This window comes from Paramisgurnus dabryanus, chromosome 16 (assembly GCF_030506205.2).
Source record: "Paramisgurnus dabryanus chromosome 16, PD_genome_1.1, whole genome shotgun sequence".
NCBI classification, from domain to species: Eukaryota; Metazoa; Chordata; class Actinopteri; order Cypriniformes; family Cobitidae; genus Paramisgurnus; species Paramisgurnus dabryanus.
Window position 1 is genome coordinate 24,068,736 of NC_133352.1, and position 18,982 is coordinate 24,087,717.

At 37.9% G+C, this 18,982-nt stretch overlaps 1 protein-coding gene across 8 annotated transcripts in view; it reads left to right on the forward strand.

Moving 5' to 3' along the window:
• The window catches only part of diaph2 (diaphanous-related formin 2), a 505,065-nt gene that overhangs the window by 155,145 nt on the left and 330,938 nt on the right, over positions 1–18,982 (forward strand). For all 8 annotated transcript variants that reach the window (XM_065273074.2, XM_065273073.2, XM_065273078.2 and 5 more), the window contains 5 exons: positions 2,251–2,359; positions 6,590–6,700; positions 9,336–9,448; positions 14,944–15,060; positions 18,856–18,974. In XM_065273074.2, coding sequence (XP_065129146.2) covers positions 2,251–2,359; positions 6,590–6,700; positions 9,336–9,448; positions 14,944–15,060; positions 18,856–18,974 — 569 coding nt within the window. The remainder of the gene's footprint in view (positions 1–2,250; positions 2,360–6,589; positions 6,701–9,335; positions 9,449–14,943; positions 15,061–18,855; positions 18,975–18,982) is intronic.

The window sequence follows — 18,982 nt, forward strand, 5'->3', positions numbered from 1 at the left end:
GAGCTGTTCAACAAAATTGTTTCTTCCATGATAGGACAAGTGAAACAACGAGCCTTGTAAAAGTGAACTTAATGTCAAGTATAGCACACTAGTGTATAGCTTTTGTATCGTATTTTCCAGACTATAAGTCACTCCGGAGTATAAGTTGCATTAGTCAAAAATGCGTTTTGAAGAGGAAAAAACATATATAAGTTATATAGAAAGTGATTTTACCAAATCCAAGCCTAAGAAAAGACGTTTAATTTGGAAAGGCAAGTTATTCAACTAAACAATAGCACAGAACAGCAGGCTGAATAGGTGTCTGTACATGTTAAAGTAACATAAACATTTATTTACACGATACACAATAGCATTCTGAACATACCTGGGAGGCTGTATAGGCTAAATTGACACGATAAGCCAAATCAAGTTCAAAAAGGTCCCGAAGTCATTCTGCATCACTGAATCCATTGAATTACATAAATACAGAGCGGAATCTCACGGCTGTAAACGGTAATGGTTTCTCTTGGTGTATATGAAACTATTTTGATGTATAATTCGCACCTGACCATAAGTTCCAGTACCCGTCAAACTATGAAAAAAGTGTGGCTTATAGTCTGGAAAATACGGTAATCTGCCATTGCTGGGCAGCCACAAAATGTTTAAAGTACAATAAGAGTCAAATAACTAATTAGGACATACCATCTGGTTCTATATTTTTAATATGTTTATAGTAAAATCAATATATCCCTTACGTTTTGTTGGGGTCATTTTTGGCCTTTTTTTGTCTTAATTTGGCCACAACTTTCTCTGTGTTTCAGCAAATGGAATGATTTTTGGTGACACATTTTATATTTACACATATTTTAAGAAAATGCTTAAAATTTTAAAAAAAACTCAACAATATACCGTGGGCAAATTAACTACCCTTTCGTGTTGTTAGTGGCCAAAAATGGCCACTAAATTAAACTTCTGTAAAAATGTATCACATTTTTTTTGCATAAATCTGTTAATCAACCTCAGTACTGATCAAAACTACCAAATGTTTACAAAAAAATCCATGATTTTAACTCTTTAATTTTAACTCTCAAGTAACAAGTTGTGTCACTGATTTGGGGAAAAACACAAAATGACCGAATTTCAATATAAAAAGTGATTTTACCTCTTTGCAAAAGGAAAAACCAAGAATGCATGATTATATTGTGTCATGGCTTTGCAATCAAAAAACATTGTTATAATAGAAGTCAATGGGGTAAAATGGCCACAAACCATAAATGAGGGAGAAAAATAAAATCTGATGCTGCACAAAAACTAAAAATGCATCAAAGCCAATGTTTTTACTAATCTTTGGCATGCCCAAGACTTCGAAAAAGGTGAAAAAAATCCAGTCCACAATCACTTTTTATATTGAAAATTAGTCAATTTGTGTTTTTCCCCCTCAAATCAGTGACATCACTTATGAACTTGGCAATTATAGAGTTAAAATCATAACATTTTTGTAAACATTTGGTAGTTTTGATCAGTACCGAGGTTGATTAACAGATTTATGCAAAAGAAAGTGAAAAAATTATTAATCTGATACATTTTACAGCGGTTTAATTTAGTGGCCAAATGCAGTTTTATACAAATCTATTTATTTAAATACAAAAATTTTCTTTGCATAACTAGATATTATTATTATTATATTTGTATTCATATTTACAGGCTTTTACTAACATGATGACAATAGGATAACAGTAGGGCAGGCTATACAGAAAGTAAATACACTGTGTGAGGTGTTTTGCCGTGCTATTTTTACACTAGTTTGTTGTGCAATTATTATTTTGTCTATGATGCATTCTGTTATTCATTCTCCCAGGCCTGGACTGCAGTCCACCAGTGCTTGAGTCAGCAAAATCGACATTAGACCTTGTAAGGTCCCTAATTTGCTTTTCCCATCACGTCTCTTTGTACAGTACTTCTGTCCAAACTTATCACTTCAGTTCTGTTATGTTCCTGTGGTTGACACAGTATCACATACTGTAGACTGTAGAGGTCCCCCTGTTACTATAGGGAACATTAGCTTGTATTGGTATTGCACACTCAAAATAGGCTATAACTCCGCATAAAAGACTTTGACATTGTTCCACTTTTCCAGCGTTAGCATCCAAGACTGAGATTACAAGCTTTTATCAACTCAGGTGAACATTTTGAGCCAATGTCACGGTCGCTTCTTGATAAAAAGCATGTTTACCTAAACACATTGCTTTCTGTCTACTTGTTTTCTCTCAGTCTGGATAAGATCCTGGCAGCCATGACCATAGCAGCGGAGAGGAATAATAAGGAGAGGTTTGCACCGATAGTGGAAGGGCTGGAGAACCATGAAGCCCAGCAGCTGCAGGTCGGTATTATGCACTACTCCACCTGCCATTCCACCTTATGACCTGCATACTGTCAGTTTTGGACACTCATTCTTAGATAACACAAACCTGCGTAGCTGTAAAGTGACTACCCACATATCTCTAGAATATCTCAATAGCTTCTCCTAAATAGCAATGTGATTAAATAGGGATTAAGCCGGGAGGTTTGCTAGGAATGAATTGCACCCGCTGATAGTGTCCTTCATTTGCATGCAGTGTCGCGTTGTTTCAGTGCCAGATTCAGTGAACGAAATTATGCATATCAGATAACGCCGCAAATGTGGCCACAAACTCTGTGCTGAATGCAATTTGCACGCCGCAATTCCCAATCTCATGGATCGGAGTGCAAGGTTGTGGATGAATGCTGCAAACTGGCACGCTTTACTGGGACTGTTCTGCATCACCCCACCTTGTGATCTTAACACCTAAATTAAAAAATATACAAAAAAAACTACAATTATATTTAAAGTCGCCATGAAACAGAAGTAGCGCTTGCCTTATTTTGCACATGGTGACGTATATCTGAGTGAAACAGGCTTCTTAAATTAAATAAGGCAGAGTTGGATTTAAACTTGTCTATCGAGATCTGATTGGATCATCGCAGCGATCTTCACCCGGACCCCTCCCAGCTGCCATACCATATGACCGGAAGTAAAGAGAGATCATTTTGAGAAAGGAAAGGAGATTTGCATTTTTGCGATTTAAGATTATGAGGGCACTTTTTTTTTTTAAATAATGGACCTCACCTATAAGTAATTTGTAAAAAAAATAAAAATAAACCACAATATTCCAAAACAAATTACAGTTTTTCATTTAATTGTCATGGCGACTTTAAAATTACACTATGTTTTCTGATATGCGCATGACTTTTTCGATCATTTGTTTAATACTTTGATGATCAGTATGCCCAGATTTATTTTATGATCAGAATTCCCAAATTCCATTTACTGCCCGCTTTCAATGATTGTAATAATGTCACATTCATTGCGAAAGGAATACAAGTGGTGCTAATGTTTAGTGAATTCACCATAAATATTCGTATTTCAAACAGTATATTATTCTCTGTAATAAAACATAAGCAAATGCAAACATCATTTAAGTCCTCGAAGTCCAGTTAATCTAGGCTGTGCTGTCCACATTTCTTCTTAGCTCTGTATTCTTTACTGTATCAACAATTCCCTAATCTGTTTATGTTTTCATTTCTCTTAAGGATTTTGTTCAAATTTACATAATTTATAATTAATGTAAATATAACGAAGAACTCAATTAAGTTTATGAAGCCTCAGCCTCTGAGCATGCTTTGTGCATGTTGTCTAGCCTGCATTTCATTTTAAATGTTATTTCTGTAATTCTTCATAAGAAGCAATAAAGTGCCAAGCATACACATATATATAAACATTACATTTTCTATTTTATGTAACCCCAGTTTGATCTTTTTCATATAATTAGCTGATTTTTAGATCTGCTCTGTTTAGTGTCAGTCATCGCTTGAGTCTTCTTGACTCCGAATGCTCTTTCTAATGTTGGAGCCAGGTAGAAATTGGCACTTCTGTCACTCAAAGGTTTTCTGCACCTCGGCTCACCCTGACATGTAAACAAGTCCCCCTATCCCTCTTCTCACTTTGTTCTGTGGTCGTCTGTCAACTCTGCTACCTACGCCCCATGATAGAAGCTGCCTGCTGGCTATTGTAATGGAACGGGAGGTGTTTCCAAACCCTAATCAGCCCCAGCCAGGTCACACAAAGAACCCAGAGGGCTGTAAACTAGCACAAAAACACTTTTTTTCGAAGGGTGGTTACTATATCATTTTCCCTCTCTTGGACTGTTTTCTTTAGAGTTCTCAAGCACGGTCCCAGAGGAGCAGAATCTAAAGGGCAAGGATGCAGCACCACATCCGTATTTATCATGCGGAGCCTGCAGTGAACAAACCCCTTGCACATTCATTAAGAAAGACACTAATCTTTGTGTTGCTGTTGGGAGAACAACAGTGATGATACGAGAAGGGAATGGGAAAAATGAATCCCATTGATTTTATTTCTTGTTTTCCCTTTTTGAAAAAAATCAGGCTGTTAATGAAAAGAACCGCCACTAATTGTGAAGTAAATGAAAGTGCCTCACCGATACAGGCGGTTTAAAGAAATTAAACGCTTTTAGAAACTGCAAAAGGCTGTGGAGTCTGAGTTTTTGAACGTGATTAAAATGCGTATTTAAGACGCTCCATCTCAGTGACGCAAGCGCGCAAACTTTAAGCCATCCCAGCAGTGTCTTTTTTAATTACTCTGCTGGAAGCTACTGTGCTGCGGTGGCTCATCAGTGCACACTCATCCCAAAATGAAGGAAAATAAACTTCAACCTGCACAAAAGCCGCACCCTGAACAGTCTGACGTGCACTAATGATGAAATGCATTTGCCCTCAGGAAAACTCGGAAGAGTGATCCAGATTCACTCAGTGGGGCTTCTAATGATTCCAATCGAAATAATAGCTCAAGTGGGAATAGGAGGCTACATAAAAAGTTTTCAGATGTGAAGAAATGGTGTTGCACGATGGGAGACTCAGAAACTAGTCTATCTGGCGACGTTCAGAATATTTTGTTCGTCTACACGGTATGTCCCCTAAATACATCTCTAACCTCTTAGAGTTGTACACACAAGCAAGGCCTTTAAGATCTGCAAACCAGTTGAGGTTGACTGTTCCAAAATCCAAAAAGAAGGCAAAAGGGGATCGGGCATTCTCCGTTATAGCCCCCAAAATGTGGAATAGTTTACCAATGTACATCCGTCAGGCGCCATCATTAGTGATCTTTAAATCCCAGCTAAAAACCTATTTTTTTAGTTTGGCCTTTGAAGAGGAGTGATTGCTGGTTTTTATTGGGTTGTCTGTAAATGTATTATGTGTTTAAAATGTTTTATTCCTTGTACTTGTTATGGGTTTAATGTTTTTACGTCGATTTAATTTGTGTACAGCACTTTGGGCAACATAGTTGCAGAAAAATGTGCTTTATAAATAAATAAGTTGAAGTTGAAGTTACAGCTCTTGGAATCGGTTACCTTTATAGACAGCGCTGGCATCGGGAATGGTGCTATGATGCGTAAGTCACCAGCTTATGTGCAGCACAGCATTTACGAGCTCTAAAATCACACAATGGCACTGAAGTCTTGCTACTTATAGCTGTGAATATAGTGTGCTTTTTTGTTTCTTAACACCATTCCAGCATCCAAGGCTATGTTCTAAGTCAGGGAAGGATAAATTTGCATCTCCAAACTTGGACTGTGGAAGGAAACCCACGCTGACACAGACGTAACATGCTAACTGCACACAGAAACACCTCTCGATCCAGCTCAAACCGGGGACCTTCTTGCTGTGAGGCTAAAGTGCTATCTACTGAGCCACTGTGCCACCCGCTGTACATATAGTAGAGCATCCATTAGCACCAACATGCTCGCGTAAACACCCCTCTGTTCTTTCTTTCTTCATGTTTTTTTCCCCAAAGTTGCTCAGTGCCAGCATCCCCTGGTTGGTAGGGCGAAAGAAAAACAGAATCAAACTTATGCTACCCCTCCAGATGGCTGTTAGTTCCCAAAAGCAGTGTGAAGCTATGTCTTTCCAATGGCTCAGATCGGTCTGGTTTCCATAAATGTATGCTTGTGTGTGGGCCTTCAATGAGCATGTTTCAGAATGATGGGTCTTCTTCTGGCTAATGTAAGAACTTATACATGCAGAACAACACCTACACCAAAGCCCAGGCCGGGGCTGGAGAAGTTTCAGGAAGATCTTTCACATGTCCATCAAGAGGAATCATCCACTCGGCATCGATCAGCCAAACTAGGAGCATTCGTTCCCTTGAGCCACCTTACAGCCTGTTAGGAACCATCAGCACTCCTCCCAACCCACTGCCCTAATCCGATAAATCAATTAAAAATACACATCTGTTCAGTCGGGCCCGCTTCCATCTCCTAATCCACTCACATCTTCTCTCTCAGTTTTACCCGGTTCCCCTTCTAGCCCTCCACAGCGCCAACTACCTCGTTTCATACTTATTTATTCATATTATTTTACGTAATGTGATATATTGATTTCTTCTTAAAGATGAGAGATGGAAGTATAAATAAGAGGCTGGTGCTACATTTTAATCAGTGACAGGCAGAGGGATGATTATAGGATTTAGCTTGCATTAAATGGTGGTGTCTATGTGTGTGTGTGTATTTTTCAGGTGGCCTGCATGCAGCTGATCAATGCCCTTGTTACCTCTCCGGATGATTTAGACTTCAGAATACATTTACGAAATGAATTCCTGCGCTGTGGCCTCAAGAAGATCCTACCGGTGAGTTTGGCAAATGTTGCTAATTTACTTCTAAGTACTGTTTATATTACAAAAATATCACAAAATAAAAATGTAATTAGATATTTATGTATAATAAAAGGTTTGTAGTTTTTGGTGATATCTAAAAAATATCTGGGAAAGCTGAAGGGTGCAATTTTAATGTTTAAAAAACGTTTTTGTTCTCAAATTCTAGCTTACAGAGATTTACAGAGACAGCTAGTTTTTCTGAACAATAACAGATATAACAAGTGTACAGGGAAACTTATTTGCTATTTATGCATTTCCATTTATGCCGCAAAAAGTTTTTTATTTATACCTATAAGTAATGAATGCTGAAAAATAAGTAAAGAGTATACAGAACAATCGCAAAGTTTTGAAGAAATGTAGCAAACTGTTTAAAATTGCCTGTGTGTTCCCTGGTTTAGTGTCGTCCTCCTTAACTGCACAGCTATGTTTCATAAAGGCTGTTCCCACACACATCATTATCAATCAGCACACAGATCCGCGCTCCACGCTGCCACAAAGCCCGCATCCAAGCCAGCACATCACTCACAATCTCATTTATGTGGGCATTTCCTCACTCTTAATAAGTCATTTTGACTGCTCCCCATATTATTGCCGCAATTATTATAATTATCTCAATCTACCCCCGCATATGATGAGCTTATCGTAATTTATGAATAATGTATTTGAAAGTTTAATAGGACAATTAAATATGACATTGTTCTCTAATTGTGAATAATGAGTATCTAGGTTTTAGTATCCGCAGAAATGGATCCGCAAAGGAAAAGATACCAAATAAAAGACAAATGAGATGCGCTATGTGCTCAAGGAGAGATAGTGAATGCTCTCTGATGAAATGAAAATACACATTTCTTGAAATGTACTGTGATTGTGAGAAAGAGAGTTAGTTCTGCCTCCTACTGTGGCATTGCAAGGATCCCATCTCTCTCATTGGCTGTTCCTTTAAGACAGATGGCATGCCTGAAGTGCGGCCCGCTGATTGATAACTACAGAAATTGGGTTACATTTGGCTTTTCACCGTCCATAAACTACACCAGCAGTGATTCATAGTGGAGCTGTAAAGTGAACTATTTTATTTTCTCCTTCTTTCTCTCTTTCTGTCTCTTTCTTAACCCTTTATATCTCTCACATATGTTCACAGGTATAGATAGCAGGACAATCTGTGTACTATAGAAAAACAGATTGAAGTTTTGAAATGGCAGACTGATTTTCATCTCAGTATAAAACTAATTAGATTTACGATTGTAATTGGCAATTGTGTTTTAAATCAGATGCACATAAGCAAAATTGAGGGTGTCTAAAACATCTGTACCACAGCACATACATATTTTTGCTGCTTGATGATATATTAAAGTGGATTATACAGTAGGGCGGTTTATTGCTACATGTTTTAAACTCCAGTAATCCAGTATGCTGTGACTAGGGTCCGCTAGACCAAGGGTTTTCAAACTTGGTGATGCCAAGGGCCCGCAAATATAAAGAAACTTTTGTGGGGACTACTTATCTAAAATATAGATAAGGATTTACAAGGATTACTGCTTTACAAACCACTTACAGTGACTGAAATAAGAAAAACACACTAGAAGGATACAAAGTAAATGCAGTATAAACTATTTTGCAATGTATGTACAGTAGTAAGAAATGAGAGATAAGCACTGATCTATATAAACGACTGTATTGAGCATAGCGTCACAATTGTGAAGCCAGCGCGCCGCCATATTGGTATGCCCGAACACTCAATGGACGTTATCAGATTTTAATGATAAAACATCACTTTACTAGTCTCCGTTTTTATTTCTGAAGTCTTCCAGTAGATTATTACAACGCAATCGTCCTAAGCATGCTTTTTAAACAGTAAGTTACTATACATTCATCTTTATTATCAGATCAGACAGAATGCAGCATATTTAGTATTAATGACAAACATGCTCATTCTGAAATCTAAATAAATAATCATGCTTTGTACCGTATTTGCATGCAATAATTTGCTGGTTTTGTAATTATGTTATCTTTACAAGTTACCTAAACTTATTCAGAGAAATAACGTTTCCGTGTAGCTTAATAAAAAAAAAACTTTATTTATACCCGTGTCATTAACAGAATGCAGCGGACACGCTCACCTCAACGTTTTATTATAAATCCCTTATGCTGCCCGATTAAAACATAAACATTGCAAATAACACCAGAAGTACCAATTCATTTACGTACACCTCAAAATTAATCTTGTGTGACTGATATGCTGTTATCTGGGTGAATTTAGATCATGATTTTGAATGTAAGTCAATGACACTCTCTGCCGGTTGGGCTTACCAAGATGTCCGCTCGAACTCTGTGCTGGCTTTACCTCATGCTGTTACGTTAAGCGCTCTATGCACAATCCAGTCATTTATATAGATCAGTGGAGATAAATCTAATTTTAAAACTTAAAATAAAAATTTAAATAAAGCTAAATTTAACTGTTCTGGTGACCCCCTAGAACCTTATGGATGCACAAAATCAGATCAGACCTTTTAAAATACACAAAAAGTAATATATCTCACTGCTTGACTAGTTGCCTGTTGGATGTCAAACAGAAAACGTGTTCATCACTCGCCTATTCTTGTAATCACAGGAGCTGAAGGAGACAGAAGAGCTTGACATACAGTTGAAGGTCTTTAATGAAAATAAGGAGGAGGATTCGATCGAGCTATCTCACCGACTGGACGACATCCGCGCTGAGATGGAATATCCTTTTTCTGCCACCTCACCCGTGCGCCTATTGCACCTCTAGGCCAATCTGGGTCTAAAGCCAAGACCCCCAGTTCATTTGATAATTTTTTTCACTTTCAGTCCAGCATTTGGCAATGCTGATGGTAAACAAACCTTTTCACATTGACACATGCATGCCGTACACATATCCCAGCCTCTTACTCTGGCCCTGAGCTCAATATACTGACATTGCAGAGCCACAGAGAGCAACCCTATGGCCTACGCTCACCTCTCTCTGTTTCAATCCCCCCTTAAATCACAGAATGTGTAAATCCATTCGCATTCATTTTCTTCCTGCTGCTACATCTACATCTGACCCCTTGGATAACACCTATGTGTATATGGTAGCTATATGCAGTAGTTTGTTTTTTGATATGTATCAAGTTTCCTTTAACACGTTCAACAGCAAGGCAAACATATTTGCAGCAGTTGTTTTAACGCCGTGTGTACATGATTACAGAAATCATGATCTTTATCATTTCACCCTCATTCTGTTAGCTCTCAGAGGGAAAGCTTTGCTGCATTGATGGAAAAGCCAGAGTTTTAGTTTAGGCTGTCTGGACTAATGATTTTCGTGAGCAGCCAACTGAGTAAGAGACACAACATTTGTCTCTAAGGACAATTTGGCATTGATCTGTAAGTGCCTTGTGTAATATGCGTGTCTAAGCAACGTTTTCACTCAGTCTTTCTTCTCCCCTTCTTTTCTTTCGAAACCCTAAGAGTGAATTCACAGAGAATGAATTGTGCTGTTTATTTGCCTGTTCTGTCTGTGTTGTTTTAGCGCCCGATTCACTAAAGGAATTATGCAAATCAGGTAACGAAATCTGTGCTGAATGCAGTTTGCTCAGCCCACTTTCTGATCATGTGGGCCAGTTCTGAGTGCTAGGTTGTGAAGGTGCGATACTTTACTGTACAATAACTGCAAAAATGTAGAAATTCAAGTTCAGATTTAAATTTAATTGATCCCCAAACTTATGACCCTCTGAAATGTACGTTTTATAAACAATTACCTATATTATCTTATTTATAATTAGCATTTTAACTCGGATTCAGTCCAGGTCTATCCACTATACGCTCTCGCTGTGGTGGCAAAACATAATACAATGTTGTACCTTTTATGTAGAGATGCTTTTTGGGTACATTACTGTACCTATTCTCAGGGTTCCCACAGGGCCTTGAAATCCTTAAAAGTTTGTGAATCTGGGTGAAAAAATTCAAGGCCCTGGGAAGTTTTTCAAAATATACATACATAGATACAGGGCATTGAAAGTTTTTGAATCTGTTTTATGCAAGAAGTTTTCTGCAAAAAAAAATCATATCCCTGTGTATTGTAGGATAATATCATAAAAATTCTAGATTTTTTTAAACGCACATGCTAAAATGTTCGTTTGAATGCTTGTATCTTCTGTATGCGAATGTTGATTCATACCAAAAATGCTTTTTTGCATAGTTGTCTTTGACAAATGAAAACGTCTCGGGTTACGTATGTAACTGTTGTTTCCTGAGAATGGAACGAGACGCTACGTCTCCCTTGCCATACTTTCTGCGTCCCTGAAACGCCGTCTTTGGCGTTTCAGATAGCTATATACTTCCTGGCTCCCGCGTCACCCTGTCTTTGTTGTTAAGCCTCACCATTGGTTGAATTTGATATACACATTCAGATGCACTTACCCCTGGAGGCGTCCCCAAAGTGTCACTGCAGTGACGCAGCTCGAGTTCCCTCGAAAGAGAACTGTAACAATGTATCTTAAAACGTAACACGATGTAACCTTGCTCTCACTTGAAATGTGTCCCCACATATAGTCCTTGAATTTGAGGGTACTGGACCTGGAAAGTCCTTGAGGGGTCCTTGAATTTGAAGTTAACTAAGGTGTGGGAACCCTGTATTGTGTATCTTTAAAGGTACAATTAAATGTTTGTACATTTAAATGGTACAAAATTGTTCCTTAAAGGTACACAATAGGTCCTTAGGGTATACTATACATTTCAATGTGTTGTACAAAAATTAACCTTTAAATGTACCACCCCAGTGACACAAAATGTGCCGTTTTGTACTGAGAGTGCAAACGTTGAATATTACATGGAAGATGGGCAGTGTTTGATTGACCCTCCTTCTTTGGCTTTTGTATAGCTCAGCCCAATGCTAATCCATCTCATGTTTATGCATCGCCTTCCCCACCAGTACATTACTGCAAACATGCCAAAAATACAAATATGCACAGCGTCTCTGTGTGCACATGTGCAGCTCTACATAATAGAGAAAACTGCCTATCCGGTGCTTTTTGCTGCTTCTCATGTGTGGAGAAAATAATTCGCTTTAGCAGATCACCACTGTTATCAGCAATAATGCTTCGAAGATATTTGTATTCTCATATTGTGTTGACAGAACATGGGATGCACTCACAACCCTATGAATAAATGAAACGATATAAGTTAATTAGAAAATGTTCTGCAGCGCCGGGGCAGATTGGTTTGTCGAACAGTTAAACAGCAGCACAAGGGCTAGAATTGCAGTACTGCAGCAGAAACTGATGCAACAGATTTTAAGATTGTGTTTTTCAGTCAAAAGTGACAGCAGTGACGATAAGAGTGTCATAACAAGAACGACCAAGTATAATAAATATTTCTTTATTTACAACCAATTATATTTATATTGACCAAAATCTGATTACTAACAAAATGCTGGCGACTCCACTGTATCTTTTAGTTATTATTTTTTAAATGTTGAAACAGCAGAGCGCTTTGATTTTATTTCTGGTTGGAAAAGATGGAATGTGGCAGTGTTCCAGTCCAGGCAGTGCATCACTCTGCAGTCGCTTGTAAATATTTCAACAGACACTGTCAAAACACACAGTACATATAATAACTGGAGTACATTTTCACTCGCCTCCTATCTGCTATTTTTGCTGATACTTACAAACCGCCATTTGATATTGGCTTTTGTGCTATTTAAAGATGATAAATATCTTGTGGAGATTTGTTCCTTTTAAGTTTGATGTTACATTTTTATTAGATTTATTAAGTTGGATAACTTGCTGTGTTCGAAGCAGTTGATGACTTAGTCAATAGCTGTATTTAATAACTAAACGCTTCACATGACATTAGCTTGTCACCATGTGTAAATTTGGAAAATAGACCAATGCCAGTGATCCGTTTTATTTAAATAGACAAAACTAACTGAGAGAAAGAGTGGGATCAATTTATGATGTTATAATAATGATAAAAAATACACAAAATATAGAGAAACAAAAGACACCCTGTTGTTTTATGTTACATCTATTTTCGACATCAAAGGCCATTGCCTTTTCTCTTTAGGAGGAGGATGTTTAATCAATAATAGTCTGCAAGTTTAAGAGCAGCTCTTTTCAGTCTAAGAGACCAGCAAAACAAACCGTGCCTGAGATTTCAGTCCAAAAAAATAAATAAAAAATGTAAAAGGAAGTTACTGATCCATGTTTTATGGCTTTAAATAATGAAGAATTTTTGTTTGATGGATATCCAGGGCACGGTATGAACTGGCAGATAGACTAGAGGTGTTTTTCTCTGTCACTTGTTTTCTTTAATCATATCTTTACTCGTGCTTGCAAATTAGATCCCTAATGACACTAAAGAATTCAAAAAGCATAAAGACTGCCTAGACTCACCTTCTGACCCATTCTTGATACTGATTTAAACCAGGCAGTGATTGTTCTGTGAGAGGTGGCCATGAAACATGTCTTGTATATTATTATCCATTCACTAATGCTCCTGGAAATCTTTGTCATGTTTTGTGACAGTTCCCTATAAGGAATCATGTCTGTATTCACAGTTACATTGATTCATTTAGCATTCGTTTTATCTAAGGCAACCCACACACACACACACACACACACACAAAAATGGTTTCTTTTTTCAAGTTTTCTGCGTGTGTGTGTGCGTTTTTTGAAAGCCTAATGGTACATTTACATGGGAAAAAGTTAAAGGATTAGTACATTTTCTTAAAAAAATTAATAAAATCCTAATTATTTACTTACCACCATGTCATCCAAACTGTTGATGTATTTCTTTGTTCAGTCGAGAAGAAATTATGTTTTTTGAGGAAAACATGACAGGATTTTTATCATTTTAATGGACTTTAATAGAACCCAACACTTAACAGTTAACTCACAGTTTTTTTCAACAGAGTTTCAAAGTACTCTAAACGATCGATCTAGCGAAACGATTGTCATTTTTGACAAGAAAAATAAAAAATGTGCCCTTTTAAACCACAACTTCTTGTCTATTTCCGGTCCTGAAAGCACCAGCGCGATCTCACGCAATATGTCATCACGCCAAGTGGTCACAGAGGATGAACGCGAAACTACGCCCCAGTGTTTACAAGTGTGGAGAAAGAGGACCGTTCCGAACTTGTTGTATGTGGAATGATACTAATTAAAGTCTTTGTGTCAGTTGTTTAAAATGGTCTGCAAATGTGCGTTTCAAATATGTAACACGTGACCTTTCTACGTCACTACGCATTAACGTGAGGTCACGCTGGCGCTTTCAGGACCGGAGAAGTTGTGGTTTAAAGGTGCATATTTTTTATTTTTCTTGTCAAAAATGACAATCATAGGACTTAAGACCCTTGTGCCTCGTTTGAGATCATTTAGAGTCCTTTGAAACTCCGCTGAAAAAACACTGTTAAGTGTTGAGTTCTATTATAGTCCATTAAAATGATACAAATCCTGGAATGTTTTCCTCAAAAAACATAATTTCTTCTCGACTAAACAAAGAAATACATCAACATTTTGTATGACATGGTGGTGAGTGAATTATCTGGATTTTTTTTAAGAAAATGGACTAATCCTTTAAGTATTGGGGTCCATTAAAGTCCATTAAAATGAGAAAATTCCTGGAATGTTTTCCTCAAAAAACACAATTTCTTCTTGACTGAACAAAGAGAGACATCAAAAATTATAGTTTTGAATGACACGGTGGTGAGTAAATTATTCTTAAAAAAAAATTTTTTTTTAAGAAAATGGACTAATCCTTTAACACTTTCATTTACTTTTAATGGGTGATGTCATGCATTGCCGAACTAAATTGTGGATCAGTTAACATCGTCTCACTGCCGTTGCTTGGCAGAAGTTGAAAATTTCTCAACTTTTTAAGCGCCAAAGCGTTCATCAGCCAGTCGATTAGCTGGCCAATCAACGCTTTTCAAATTTATTAGCATTTATGAGTACAAAAATTTACGGTACTGTATGTAGAAAATAATGTGTTAAACCATAAACCACACAAGCACATTGTATTACACCAAATACACAAAATAACATAGGTTTTTTTTGCAATGAAATAGGTGCACTTTAAATGACTTATTATTTATTTTTATATAAATGACTTCTTAAACAAAACGAACAAGGAATTTTTACATTGAAGTCTATATGTTCTATGTATGTTATAAATTATGTGTTAATATGAACATGCATCTTTTTCTTTAACCTGCCGTTTACTGATATGGGTGAGGTGTATCATCTCTTGTCCAACATGGTGAAAGACACATGTTCAGAGCAATACTTCCTGTCTATCCTCCAGCATCTGATGCTCGTCAGGAATGACTATTATATCAGGTAAGTCCTTTGATAATTATAAACGGTGATTACCATTAAGCTTTAGTAAAATATTAGTTGCATATTTTTCCATTAATTCCTTGAAAATGATCAGAAAAGTGTTTTCCCATATTCAGCTGCACGTCAGTCAAGAGTCCAGAAAAACACTGAGCACTGAATAAATGACACTGATCTGTACTAGTATTCACTGTTGCAGAGGTAAAATATTTAATAAAGTGGGAAGAGCAAAGTGATAAGTAGGGAATTTGGCACTGACACGCTGCTCACTTTGAGCCATGAATAATGTATTTTCTGGGTTGTTGGAGAAAGCGAGAAGTAGAAAACAGATTAAGGAAGTAGTATGGCAGGATTCTGTTCGGTCTCAGCCCTCTTGACGCCAGAAAAGAAGAACACTTGACACAAGTTGTGTATGATTTATTGTGATTGAATTATTAAAGTAAACATAAAAAGAGTTTGGTTTCAAAACGAGATAACTCTTTATTGTGTTTTATTGTGTTACTTAGCTGTATGTTTTAGTTATGAAGGTAACCCAAAACAAACCAACTGCAGTTTGATTGATATTAATTGGATTGCACAATCAAAAACTAGATTTTGAGTCATCTCGTTTTTGAACCAAACTCTTCATATACTTTTATTTGAAAGCATCTGTTTATTAAATGGTCACTATATAAAAATCTCGTCAGCATTGTGTTACTTTTGAACCTGCTGAAACGTTTTATGTAGATTGAATTGGCTGTTTGGGAAATCGTATGGCTGCAATTTTAGATTAAAGGGATCGCTTTAGATCACTGCAGGCTTTGATTGCCGGGTCTCCAAGGAGAGGGGAGGTGAGCTGGAACCGGTGGCATCTCTTTGCTTTAGCCTGCATTAGTCGACAGCGTCATTCTTGCTCATAGGTGTTGGAGGCTGCGCCTGTGATCAAAGGCACCTGTAAAGAGAGCTGGAATAGATCACACAGTTTAATTTAAAGTATTTTTTAATACCAGCCCCATCTATCCTCATCCAACTCTTTGCCCTCAACTCCTTCCTTGGTCATTTGTAGGAAGAGTTTCTCTTTAATCTGTTAAATAACTCTATTGTAAAACAATTTAATAACAGTTTATCAGTGTCCTTAGTATTTATTGGTCTTTTTGGAGCTCAGGCAATAACTCTCGATCACTTGCTCACAGAAGGCAGATCAGAGGAAACGTATATGGAACACATCTTCTACTTTTGGCCGTAACTGATGTGAAGATTAGATAGGCAGTGTGGAGCAGGGGTTGGATGAGAGATGAGAGGCAGGCAACTAAGGTGCCAGGAGAGAATGACCGAAGCCTCTGTTGAGTGGGACATATGGCGTCTACTCTGGTGTGGTCTGACGTTTCTGGGTCACTCTTCTTCTTCCTGGTTATATCCAGCATGTGGCAGTGGTGGTAGCCAGGATGCTGAGAAAATAGGGCGGCTTATTGAGATAATGATATGGTGTACATCAGTGACAGGCATAAGCTTTGGGCCTTGCCACTAAGCCAGGCTCGGTGACACTCGAAACCCTATCAGTTCCTGCCACCCTTTCCGCCCCCTCTTCATGCTTATTACACATTGCCGCCGTGTCTCTTACAACAGAGGAATTGGCAAATTGTATAAATATGATTGTTTGGTTATTTTAATATGCTATTTGTCAGTGAGATGAGAGAGACCTCCAATTATAGTTAACATCCTAATAGCTGGTTTATTCAAACTGTGTACTCATGTTTATAGGATTCAACAAGAGAAGATTATGCTCCACTTTGCTCTCTTTATATATAATATATTTATATGTTGTTAAATATGTAAAATGAGATCAGATATGACCTACAATGTGCACATTGACACTGAGGGACACCAGTAAAATACTGTGATCTTATTCACAGGTGACACATGTTCTAATAAAACTGTGTACCTTGAATGCACTAACTGTGAAAGTCGTTTCGGCTAAATGCCTAAATGCATTTTTATTAGGGGTGCACCGATATATCGTCCGATTATGCTTGGTATGCTTCTCAATGAATTACGGTGAAATGCCGCTACATTCAAAAGCCAGAGGGCACTCTCGTGCAGAAACCCAATATGTGCTGTAGACGAAGAACCATACACACGCAGCTATGGCCCTGACACTTCTTGTGGATGGGGCACTTCATGTGGACTTTCGGCCTTAAATTGCGCATGCTCGCTTAGTCTACGAGTCCGTAGGGTGTCCCATCTTTCATTTTTACACTTCGAAGTGTGCTCATCATTGCCCAGTTACACCCTTAATGCGTTTTTTGTCGAAGCCCGCACTGAAGCAGGCTTCGCGCACTTTACCAACCCAGAAGTCCTTGCGAAAGAGCAATCAGACGACAAAAGGGAGGAGTTCACACCGATGGGCAACTTCTCTTCTTATTTTTGGCGTGACGCTCGGGTCTGTCCCGAAATACGACTCCGGTGCGCCCTCTTGGACTTGCGTCAAGGGTCCCTAAAGTCTCCACTAAATGATGTCATCAAAGTGTAAAGTCAATAAGTATGCAGTGTGCCATTTGGGACAAGGCCTATGACACGCAGCTCCAGGAAATGGCTTAAGGATATATTTATATTGCTGTTTTACAAACCTTTTCAGGTATTTTCATGATAATAAAAAATATGTATAATGATTTCAGATTGATGAGGACTTACTGTTTAAAAGTCTAGTGCATGAAATAGCTGTGAATAATATCGGCTGTGCGATTCAGTATAGTTATCGGCCATGTATTATTAGTGTACATCGACATTTATCGGTGCACCCCTAATTTTTATGGTCAAAATTGGAGCATAGCACATAAAATCTGCAATAGACAGCCAGTCTTCCACTGAGTTTAGCAGGTGTTTTGATTTTTCCCATTTACTCAAGAGTTTACGGATCTCAAGTGTAGCAGAGTTAACTAAAATATGTATTCAAAGCAAACATTTTGCATAATTTATTACCTTAGGTCAACAAACTGTTAATTTGCTAAGCTTTACTTTTCTGCAAATATTATTCATAATACAAGAATATTTGGAGATTTAAAAACTATAATGCAATAGAATTAAGTGGCATTAACTAAAACTGTGACACTTTTAAAAGTCATGCTTGTTCATTAAATTCGAAAGCCTCTTTTGTGTTGAGGAGCCGGCGGCAGAGGACAGCACATTTCTGTAAGGAAAATTGAATACCTACAAGAGACATTCAAGGTCATGCTTGGAACATAATTATTTGCCACTACGGAGCTCGGCTTAAGCCGACGATGTATTTGTTAAATGTCACTTGCAATTAAATTTAGTAATATATCTTGGGAAAGGTCACACGCTAAGCACTGTGGCAATGTCTAGTCCCAGACCCACTCTCAGTCCCGTCACTGTCACGCCTATAAACACAAGGCAGTGTTTTTCCTGCCATTGTGCAACTAATTACACAGATTACACTGATTAGATTTGTGTCTCAGGTTTTATTGGTGCACTTAATTGCCAAAGATGATTGCAAATTAAAGAGGAAAGTGTGGAAGCCCAGAGTCGGTTTGTCTTCACCTTGAGTGGACAAAGTCACAGAATCGACTCCAGCTGTACGCTTTGCTGTTAGTGATTTCATTATGTACTGAAGGAAGTCTTAATTCAATGGCGTGAAATGCCATTAAAAGATATGTCTTTGCAAATGATATATGAAGCAGTGTCCCAACAGAACTGTACGAGGCGGTATTTTAGATGAAGTTAACAGCTTTGTCTCTTGTGATATTCTGCTCGCTCACTCATTGGATCTGTGCATGTGCACGCACACTTGTTTTACTGCAGGCCTCAGTATTACAAGGTGATCGAGGAATGTGTGTCCCAGATCGTCCTTCACCGCAGTGGGATGGACCCAGATTTTGGCTACAGAGAAAGACTGGATATAGACTTCACTCATCTCATCGGTAGGTTG